Source organism: Lates calcarifer, linkage group LG13, assembly GCF_001640805.2.
Source record: "Lates calcarifer isolate ASB-BC8 linkage group LG13, TLL_Latcal_v3, whole genome shotgun sequence".
NCBI lineage: Eukaryota > Metazoa > Chordata > Actinopteri > Centropomidae > Lates > Lates calcarifer.
In genome coordinates, this window is record NC_066845.1 from 16450998 (window position 1) to 16462401 (window position 11404).

Here is an 11404-nt window from a genome sequence, read left to right on the forward strand (position 1 = left end):
TACAAGGCTCTCACTGTCTTGACAGATCAATGTTGTTAAAAATGACATTCAGAGACAAAAGTGTGTATAATACCAGCACGCCCCAGGAAGAAGCTGCCACAGTCCATCAGTGTTAAAGTTTCTGTCAGCCATTAACTGACAGCCGTGACTGAAACTTCAAGCCTACAACTGTCAACGCTCACAAAACAAGTAGAGAAATATCCTATTGTGTGAGACAGGGCAGCGTGTGGCCATACTCGGTTGTGCTCTACTCAGAGCCAGTGCACAACTCACACTGGATATTATTCACAGATGATTTCAAATCAAATGCTGCTGAAGAAAAGTCAACAGCACAGACAATGTAGTGTTGCTTTAACTGAAGTTTTCAAACTGTCAACAGAAATTATTATTTACAACATAAATTACTCCAAATGGCAAAAAGGATCATTCATCACTCTTCACCCTGGCAATCCCAACCTAACATCTGTAGCAATAAGTTGACTTACCTGCAAAAGTAAGTGACACAGATTGAGAGGCAGTCCCAGCCTCATTGGTTGCCAGACATGTGTAGTCCCCAGCATCCTCTGGGAGGGCCCCCCTAATGGTCAGAACTCCATGCTGGTTTAGACTCAACCTGCATCATACAATTGGCAGAATTCATGTTTGTTGACTCTCCATGATTACATGTGCAGATATAAAAACAGAAACTCTAAATCTTTCTGCTCTGCTTTGGTATCATGAGAGACATTTTTCTTTAAATATGTATTTTTCACAGACATATAACATACTTGTGGTTTGGAAAAAAGATTTTAGATCAGTAGATGTAAATCTCCAAAGTGATGCGAACAAGATGTGGCGATCTCGCATGTAGTTGAAATGGAATGTAATGCCTCTCTGAGTCCTCTGTGCCGGAGGTGTTGAGTGGGCTGAGAGTTCCCTTACCTCGGCCGATTAGTGAGGAACATGTTTCCATGGCTCCAGAAGAGCTGGGGAGGGGGGGAGCCGGACGCCGAGCAGACGAGGCGGATCTCGTCCCCTCGGGAGAAAGCCTGGCTCTGTGGGTGAACTACCACAGAAGGAGCCTCTACAAATGGAGTCAAACAGAGGCAAAAAAGCTGACAGTGACTCAGGAACTCGTCACTGCTGCATGATGTCATTTATAACTTCCCATCAAGCGTTTAACAACACTGAATTCCTGATGATGTGTGCTACAGTGTAATTATGAAGCACTCCAAGTCTGACATCATTACTGGTGGATTGTAGCGAGGACATGTTTCACATTTATTTGGCTGTTTTTGAAACTCATTACAAGCATCTGAAGGCACGTCCACAATAGAAGTCACACTTTTCAACATGCATCACTTCTGGCTGATGAGAAACATTTACTGACGAGGAAGTGGCTCAATTTGACTGCGAGGAGGTTAAGCCAATAATGGAAAACAGATGACGGGGGCCTGAGAGGAGCCATGAGGCCCCTGGTGTGTTAAGTATTTAAGCAGATGGCCTGCGGGGTATCGTCCTACTGTACCTGGGACGAGAAGCCACACTGTGATTCTGCTGTCTCCGTGGGCATTGGTGGCCACGCAGTGGTACTCCCCAGCATCCTGAGTCCGCACACCATTGATCTGCAGGGACGAGTCGGACAGCAGCTTCACCCTCCCTGCGCGGGCTCGGATGATACGACCCGCTCGATGCCAGGTCAAGTTGTGGCGCATGGAGCCTTCCACCTGGCAGGACAGCACAGCAACGCCTCCTACAGTGGAAGTCACATTCACTGCTGGCTTCAGGACTGGAGGAGGCTCTGTTTTAGTGGAGACACAACCAAAACGTCAAACTGGTGTTATCAGCAGTGAACAAACAGTGCAGAAATAGTTTACTTTTAATACAAATGTTTGTGCTGGCGTGCTTTGTATCATGTTGATGTTTAAGCCATGAATCTGAGATTTAAAAAATATGGCTGGAAAGTATTTCAAAGCCATGCTGTGACTGTGATGCATTCGTGCAAAACACTGAGGAAGTGTGTGTGTGTGTGTACGCTTACATTGCTGTATGTGTGTGTGACATACCTCTAACAGTCAACTGGGTTAAGGCACGTCCCTGTCCGGCGCTGCTCTGCGCTATGCACTCATACAGGCCTTCATCTTGGGCTGACGCGTGGGCAATCTCCCATGATGCTATGGCAGAATTCCTGATACAAAGACACGCTTGGTTCGTTGGCTGGAGTATGACAATGGCAGCTAGATCCTATTTTATGTCACATTCACTTAGCGTCTCTGGCACACACACACACTGGGAATAGTTTTCACCACAAGTCAGCTTCAGTTCATGAATGTAATTCAAAGCAGAGCATCAACACTGAGAAAGAATAGACGCTTTGTTAATTTTTCAAGATGACACAATCGAACATGTAATGTTCACAAAATTCACTGTGTATACCTGTTTCCTGACAGATGAGCCAATAAAGCTTAGGAGTCAAGCAGCACTAATGCTCTACAGACGTGCTCGTGAGTGACCTAATTAGTGTTTTGTACAACAGGTAATGGGCGCGTGAAGCTGCAGCATCTGAAAGAATCCAAAGGAAGGCGAGCCAAATGTTACAGAGGACAGACTCACTGAAAGAACTTCTCCTCTCCCAGCGTAATCCCACTTCTACTGAATCTTAGCCTGTAGGGAATGTCACTCTCCACCGAGCAGCCAATCACAACAGGCTGCATGTAGAAGCCCTTCACCACATCAGACATGCTCACAGCTGGGGGATCTACATAAGGGAGGATACAAAGGTTAAAGATCATCAGAGAGATTGATGAGGTGTGAGAGATACCGTGGACTGGCTTTGATAAGAAGTGTCTACGGGGGGGTGGGGGGTTGGCTCGCCTGGGACGATGTTAGTGTAGGAGACACTCGACAGCCTCTGGAAGCGGTAGCCCTCCTCGTCTTTGCCTGTCACCTTGATGAAGAAGCTCTGGGAGGGGGTGCGAAACTCCGGGAGACTCCACAGTCCTTGTTGGCCGAGGTCAGAGGGCAGAGGCACGGGGATTGTGCGCAAGGAGCGGCCTGAGCCTGACATCAACTCCACATGACTCAGCTGACCCGGAGGCTTCAGGCCTGTACATTTCAGCAAAACATGGGCTGGCAGTCCTGGAGGAGACAAAGAAAGATCACCATGAAGTCATCTTCTACGCATGTCCTCAGTCGAATAAGACTTGAGAAGCTAAAAGGAACATGTCTGGCACCTTTTATTGGCCTTTCCCTGGTGAGATTGAACTCAGAAACAGGTACGCTGGAAAAGCCAGCACGGAAGTCGAGATTGCTGACTCCAGTGACTCTCAGAGTGTGACGCCCACTGCAGCCCACCTTTAGGAAAAAAAAAAAAAAAAAATCAGCATTCAATTAGTCATAAAATAGTCAAAGAAAGATATTTATGAATTCTTCACCAGAGCAGTACCTTCAGTTTCCAGGCTCCAGGTCTGGGAAACTTCAGGTTGACAACACGAGCAGAGTTGGGAATATTCAACAGCTCTTTAAGGCCCTGCTCCTCGCCAACTACACGACCTGGGAAAAGAGGGAGCAAGGATATTTCAATGTGAAATATGTTTTTCCTTTAGAGGCACTGATAATACAGTGAATTAATATGGAAAAAGAAGAAGAGAATATAAATGTGTTGTCTACCAAAGGGATCGCTGAGCTCAATTTGTGGTGCTGGTCCACTTAGTGACACAGTGACCTCTCTGAGGCTGGGGTCAAAGGGCACTTCCCACTTGTTTTCCTGGGCACTGTCATGGTTGGAGGACAGCAGATGAACCTTCATGGCCTGAACTGTCTCCTCAACCCACTTTAAAACCTGGGAGGAAGAGAAAAACACCATCATAGATCCGTTACCGAGCAATCTATCATTCTGGCAGAGACACATTTGTCAGTGGATGAGGCTGGGACCTGTCAAACACAAACTTTGAGGGATCCCCTCTCAACTTAGAAAGGCAGGACGAGGACAGGAAGGACACAGTTGTGGCCTTTCCCTGAAAACCCCCCACCAACCCCCTCCCTGCCCCGAACAGCAGGCTGCTCTTTGTCTTCGGACTATTCTTTCATTGCAAAGGTATTCCACAGAGGGATTTGGCCTAAACAAAGGAAAAGTGAAACAGCTCAACTGTCAAACTGATAACATACAGTTTTCTGCACTCTCAAGCATGTATTCCCAGAAGAGTGTCTCTCACACTGGAAGTCTGTCAGGCAGCAGTCCCCCTCCTGCAACACAGCTTTCATGAATCATAAGGCTTGTTCCTCAGAATAGAAAGCAGTGGTGAATGTGGGGGGATGTGCCTTTGTTTTAGAAATACACTTAAACTTTATATTCCACATAATCAACCTGACTAATGTGGAGGATCAGTTATGGACAGGAACCACTGGCTGTTTCCCACTTCTGCTAAATCTGTTACACTTAAGAAGCCAGATGAGGTCAGATAGTAGCTCATTAGAACTTCTTAAGTGTGTCATTTTAAGACTCAGAGAGAAGATTACCCAAAAATCTGAAATAACTGTGGACCGTTTGATTATATATAATGGCAAAAACAATCCTACCTTAGACTATAGTATATCTTGGTGGCTCTCCAGGGAAATATCTGACGCTATAGAATTTCAGTTTTTGTCAGGTGCTTGACCCTCTGGGTATTATCGTTATCATGGTATTGACTAAGAATACAGTTTCCTTTTGTTTTCTCTAAAATGAAAACAGAAGCATTGACATTTCACAGTCTCATTTCAGTGGCCACAACAGACCAAATGTCTTCCATCTTCCAAATGCTTAACAAGCAACTGCTGTCTAGTATTTGTTTTGACCTCATATGGAGAAGCATTATGGCTGATCGGTGTCTGCAATGAAACAAACTGAAAACATTTCTTCGGCGGGCCCTTGGAGATGGAGCCAACAGCAACACATTTTGAGACATTTACAAAGAAAATGAAACAAGGAAAGCCTTTGATAATTTAATTATCAGGCCTCCACTTTTTGTCTATCAGGTCCGCTGGGTGCTGACAGCAGCTGGTTCCTCTCGCCATTTTACAACTGGAAACAGCTGTAATGTCTGCCACATGTGCAGCCATCACCAGCAGAGCAGGAAACTGCTAAGAAGTGACCTACATCTGCCCCAGGATAGTGTCTACTTCTTATGCAAGAGAGCAGAGAGGAGTGGGCACTGCTCTGCCCTCAGACCTCAGATAAAAGGAAGTGGAGCGCAGAGATGGGACAGCTAGCTGTCCGGACCACGGCATGTCTCTGGGAGCACACTGAGTTCTGAGGCCACTCCCTGTCTCAACCACAGGGAATGCAGAGGATCTTAAGTCCTGTGAAATCTCATCCGGCGTGTCTCAGTTGAACGGACTTACAGGGCTGTTACAGGAAAGACCCCCCTCTGCTATTCATAGAAGCATGACAGATGGGGCCAGAGAAAACGGGTTAGCAAAGGCTGGGGTGATGCTGTATTCCCCTCGCTTGTCCAGGTACATTACCTGCAAAGGAGATACGTGGCTGTGCTGTGCTTAAGCAGCACAGCTTGACTCCAGACCTCCTAGTGGGCGGGGGTCAGCTTAGTCCTTGCCCAGGTTTAAACACTACAACCACTGGCATTTGCAGGATGATGTCCCACTACAAATCAAGGTTATTAGAACAAATCAGTCACAGATGGACCCCCTGCTCCTTCTCAGTGGGAGTTTTGGACACACCTGCCGAAGCTTTGCCTGTCAATTGGCCTGTATTTGAGAGACGTCATAGACTGTGCCTTTTATTTCACGCACAGGAAGGCGACTGAAGATAAATGTTACCTGTGTTCCATTTCATGTCTGACAACCATTACCAGCCCCTTTAACTCACCAGTGCATCCACGTAATGAGGAAACCATCAGGGCAATGTTACAAATGACTCTTCAAGGCACTTGAGCTGAGCGTATGTGCAGAGTGCTTGGTGGAAACACACACCAATTGGCCAGATCCTATGATGCATCTTCATTACATGCTTCTGTAAAAACATGTTTCATCACAGCACATATTATCAGCATGCTAAAACATCACAGCCCTTATGTTTGATCAGCGCTGCCGATGACTAAGGATGGCATCATCACTGTGAAGAGGACGGATCATGGTCCAAGTTTGACAGCACATTAGCGTGGTTTTTCTTGTCCACACTCTTGTTAGTGGACTCCCTGGTTACTCATAACCAGTCAAAGTCAAAGTCAAATTTAAAGGGCGTAAAGAGTGTGATATGTGGAGCTGACAATGAGCTGTTGTGCGAGGCCATGGAGCCAACTCCGCTGGGCAGCTGTGTTGGAAGGAGGGAAGCCATGACAGATCATATCCTGGGATTAGAGAGTAAAATAAGCAGTCTGTTTTCTCTCCACTCTCTCCCAGGAGACCACAAAAAGACTTTGTATATTTGATTTGGCCGCACTTTATTAAACTGCTATTAAGAAGGAATATTTTGGTTAGATTTAGAGTACTTCTGAGGTTTTTAAGGATTAAAGGATTTGCATTAATTTGGTAAAAGCACGCCACCCAAGAGCTATAATCACATGTCTAAAAACGACTGGCATACAGTAACTCAATGTGGATCCAAGAAAATATTGTTTATAAGTATGCACATGTTTACATGTAACACTACACTAAGAACATGTCAAAATACTCTAGGCTACTTTAACACAAAGCCATCTGGGGGTGAGGTGTGAGGCCTGGAGTGAGGTTGGGCTCCTATTCCCTTACTACTGCAACACAAAAATGACATTCAAACACTCCTTAAACAGCTGGTAGGATTATGGAGTGATGATTAACCAAGCTGCCCCACGCACAGGCATTGTATGTTTAGCTACATGCAAGCATGACTTGACAGGAAACAGACCCCCCCCACACACACACACACACACAAACATATCTGAGTTCAGAGGTTCAGTGGGCCACCGGTATACAGAGCTGTTGGCTCCAGCTCAGCACTGCCCAGCCATCTCCTGTGTTGACATGCAGGATACCAGTGTCTCTTCAGAGGAAACTCTGGCTTCTTTTACGTCTGCCTGGGAAGTGAGCCCCGCTGTCTTTGGCTTCTTAGACAGGGCTTCTGTTACATGCTGCTTCCGTTATAAAAGAGTCACTCACCCGTATCATATAACCAGGAAGTTTAATATCAGCCTTGGAATCATTTGATTACACTAAATGAAATCGCTATTATTACATCAGTGGGTCAGCTCAGGTTTGTTTCTTTCCTGCTCCTGCTGTTCTCCATTATTAGGCAACATAACCTTTTTCATATTTATAAACACCACTGAATTCTGCTTTAGGGTTTAATAATGATTTGATTAAAGTAACTTTCTCCTCATTGCAGTGATATCAATTGCATTGCAGTGTACTCTGTTATGGTCTCACCTCGTTGACCTGCTGCTTGTCCAGGTGAAAGATCTGTCCGGAGGAGGTGGCAGCGATCTCCTCGTAGGCCCTGTAGCCGGGCTGAGAGCGGTCCCCGCAGTCCCCGGTCAACACAAACACCACCTGGGAACCAAGGGGGCAGGAGAGTTAAGAGGATTACTACCGTTCGGTGTTTGCTTTCCACGGACTCACTTTCAGTCGGCTCCAAAGTGATGCTAATGCTCATTGTCATGCTTCACGTAGAGGCTGAGACTGAGTAACTTTGAAGAAACTTTCCCCTGCTCAGCTGAGCATCGGGGAACTTCATTGGAATGTAGATCTTTCACAGCATGCCATTGTATTCATTTAACTAGGCATTTGATAAATGCAAAGATACTCAAAACTCTTTGGGCCAGGACTTATATTTAAAAAGCTTCAGATCTAACCATTTCACTGCTTTAACTACAGCTAGTTAAACGAGACTCATGAAATGCTTGCAGACATGTTTTTGTGTCATTTTTACATAATTTAGCTATGGTCAAGGTGGAACTTCCATCATATATGATGAATGATACTGATGTCTGACATGAAGTAAAAAAGCCAACATAGTATGTCTATGTGAGGTCCTCCCTACCCTATTTATTTTCTAGGACTGCTACCTGTGATTGACGGAGCTGCACCAGCTGCAGAACGTCTCTTTTCAGGCGGTAGTCTTTGGCTCTGGCGTCAGTGAAGACGTAGATGAAGGATCCAGGCAGGGAAACTTCCAAGGCTTTCTTTATGGCTCCTATGCTCATCTCAGGGCAGTCTCCCCCTCCCTGGGTGACAGAATCACACATGATCAAACAATGCTGGAAGAAATGAACTCTAAATATCTAGTTTTAAACTTAATTCAGACTGATTTTATATTTGAACAGCTCTGTCACTTCTTTAGAATATAGTTTCCCCTTTCGGAATGACGAAGGTAAATTAAATATAACTTAATTAAAAGTTGAATTCACATGCAAAAAGTGCACCCTTGTTCAGTTCAGTACACTCAGGGGTTTTGGTATGACCAGCAGTTATTACAGATGTTGCAGTGTAACATTCATCTCTACTGTTACTACATTAGAGTATTTACCATTATCACATAATTGTCCGTTGTGGCCACAGTGGCTGCTGTTAAAAAAATTACATAGGCTATCTTTACACAACAGCAGTCCAAATGGATAAAATCTGAATTAATGTGGAACAATACAGTGGTTCCTGTTGTATAGAATAACCATCCCATGTGTTCGGGTTCCCACCTGGACAAACAGCTCTTGCAGATCCTGCTGGAACTTCTTTGGGTCAGTGGTGATGGACACAGGGCCGATATCTATGGGTTTAGACATGTATCTCATCAAATATCCCAAATATAGACTTTTAAAGTGAACAAAATCAAATCAAGTCAGTTAAATAAGAGGTGCTCTGGTTGCTGCACAGTTGCATACACCTAAATTTATTCAGAAACTGAATAAGGGTTTAGGTTCAACTTGTCTGGATTTTTCTTCAAACTCAACAAAACAACTATATCAGAACAAAGGATTTAGTTGTTCTCTCTCAGCAGTTCAGCCTTTGTGAACAAAGACAAAAAGCATCTACGGCATAGCATCAGAATCCCAGATAAGCCACAGCCTAATTTATCAGGACCAGAGTGATGTCCTGTAGCTGTTGTGCGAGACATGAATATCAATCACATGCACCACACAGCACAAGAGAAGCTAGACTGGTGCACTGACAAAATTACAATGTCAAGGTTTTGTTTTACTCAAATCGCTGAAATCTGATGACAGAATAATCATTTCTTGCAGCTGCAGTCAGCATTTTCTATTGGGTGATTTCCTCGGGTCTCGAGCAGCAGACCCCAGCATGATGAATGAGAGCCTGTCCGAGACGCCTTCTTGGACACCTTCTGGGGCCAATCGATAAAAGAGTAAACATTAACCAATACACAAAGAACACATTGTTTTAACTATAGAATGCTGCTGTCCATAAACACAAGCTTTTCATTATAGTTATTACAGAGAGGACCCTCATCAGGTAGGGTGGAGCCTACCCATACAGAGCTTGCAGACTTGTGTCAGCAGATGACATTTCTAACTCATCCTCAATCTATTTCCCAACAGCAGAGGCTTTCAAGTCCTTGTCTCCCCCTCACGAGCGCCTGTAAAACACTGACAGCACTGTCACGCCTCTTTGTCAGGCACCGCCGGCTTCTTTGCAATCCTGGAAGTTTACAAGGTCCCCAAGGGCAGGGCACATTAAACACAAGACAAAATGTGTGGTGTTAGCGCAGCCCACCATCCCCCCTGGCTGGCTAAACCGGGGTCTGTGAGGGTTTTTCCGGAGGCTTGGATGGAGGAGAGGGAGGAGTGGGGTGGGGTAAGGGGGTTGGGGGGGTGGGGGGTGATTGGGGTAATTACACACAAGCAGACAGCATATGCTTCTCATCAGTGCTCAAACACCCTCCCCCATTAGAGCACTCTTAGTTTCAAGCTGCAGCTTTCCCATATAAGAGGACAGATGCAGAGGGTGAAGACCCTTACCTGTCCCGCTGACTGACCCCTCATTCTATAAGCCCACACACTCCTGCTTGATGTCTTGTATCAGTTTGAGTTCAAGGTGCTGCTCAATGTAAGTGGACTTCTAATGAAGCGGCTGAGAGTTACAACATGTGCTGCAGGTTTTGAAAAGTGCTGCACTTTACTGTTTCTGTTCAAGTAAAACTGTGTAAATGTGAGCTCCAGAAAACTCAAATCAAATGAGGGCAGTTTAACCTACAATACTGTCCTGTTTAGTTTGTGATGCAACAAGTAAGGCTGTCATGCGCTGCTTTGCATAGGTCTGGTCAGACAGTCAATGCCAACTTTGGCTTTGGAATTGTTAAATGCTGTAGTAAATTGTAATTACCTGCAATAATTCACAAAAAATGTTCAGAATTCAAGACAACCACTGTCACCAAAATGGGAGAGTGTCTGGTATGTAGCAGATTATTTCAAGTGTGTTTCTGTGAAACAGTACCTGGGTCATGGAAGGGGACCAGGACAAAGTTTTTGATGGGTCTGGTCCTCCGGCTCAGGGTCTTCTCAAGGATCCGCGAAGCGCCCTCTATCACCTGTTTCAGATCGTCGTACATGGAGCCGGTAACATCGAACACAAAGGCCAGGGTCGAGGCGCTGTCACCGGATCCATCATCCTCCACAACCCGGGGGTCTGCCAAGAGCCTGTGCGCGCTGATACAGAGCGCCAAGACTAGGCACTTTAAAAAGACACCGGTCATTTTTTTTAGGTTTACTGCATCTGTCTGTTGGAATGAGGCGAATCACATAAAAAACTGAAAGTAGAAGAAAGTTTTAAAAAGTTTATAGTTTCAAAGAAACTCAAAACAAGTCTGGGACTCCTTCCAGTCGGTAGAAAAAAAAAATCTGAACTAAACGTCTCTGCTGAAACACATCAAAATCCAGTGTAAAACACTTCCACACGAGTACATCCGTGCGTAAAGTTTGGAGGAGCGTGTGGACTGGCTCTGTGTTGGAGAGCCCCTGGAGAGCTGGTGCTCTGACGCTTCAAACGGGGGCGGAGATGGGTATTAAAAGGTTCCCGAGACCCAACCTGATTTTTTTTTTTTTTTTTTTTTTGTGTGTGTGTGTGTGTAACTCGACCCCACTGTGACTTCCAGGCTTTAACCCTATTCAACATTCCCCCTTAAATTCGATTTTTTTTTTCTCCCGCAATCGAGGTGGGCCCCTAGAGACGCGGTCTTTAACAGCTTTATGCACATTACCAGCGGAGTCTGGAGTCTGTATTTTGGACATGGCGAGAACATTGTCTCAGTAACAGCCTCGTTTTTATAAATAGCCATCGTTTATATTCAGCTGACACCAATCTAATTTTATACATAGCCCACCCTGAGAAATATCCCCTCGACATATGAATGGGTGGAATAGCTTGACGTGCCACACAGAAATGTCACTGTCCCTTTTTACTTTGTTGCTGATCTGAATAGGAATGTGTTATTGATCAT

At 45.1% G+C, this 11404-nt stretch overlaps 1 protein-coding gene across 1 annotated transcript in view; it reads right to left on the reverse strand.

Moving 5' to 3' along the window:
* Positions 1-10954, reverse strand: part of hmcn2 (hemicentin 2) — a 42176-nt gene extending 31222 nt beyond the window's left edge. Inside the window, exons 1-13 of the mRNA XM_018669154.2 lie at positions 10402-10954; positions 8646-8716; positions 8019-8177; positions 7381-7503; positions 3649-3820; positions 3425-3531; positions 3213-3333; positions 2854-3117; positions 2593-2737; positions 2046-2167; positions 1508-1780; positions 922-1063; positions 486-613 (exon numbers count right to left, since the gene is read on the reverse strand). Of these exons, the coding sequence (XP_018524670.1) occupies positions 486-613; positions 922-1063; positions 1508-1780; positions 2046-2167; positions 2593-2737; positions 2854-3117; positions 3213-3333; positions 3425-3531; positions 3649-3820; positions 7381-7503; positions 8019-8177; positions 8646-8716; positions 10402-10660 (2086 nt within the window). The 5' untranslated portion in view covers positions 10661-10954. The remainder of the gene's footprint in view (positions 1-485; positions 614-921; positions 1064-1507; positions 1781-2045; positions 2168-2592; positions 2738-2853; positions 3118-3212; positions 3334-3424; positions 3532-3648; positions 3821-7380; positions 7504-8018; positions 8178-8645; positions 8717-10401) is intronic.
* Positions 10955-11404: the final 450 nt, after the last annotated feature.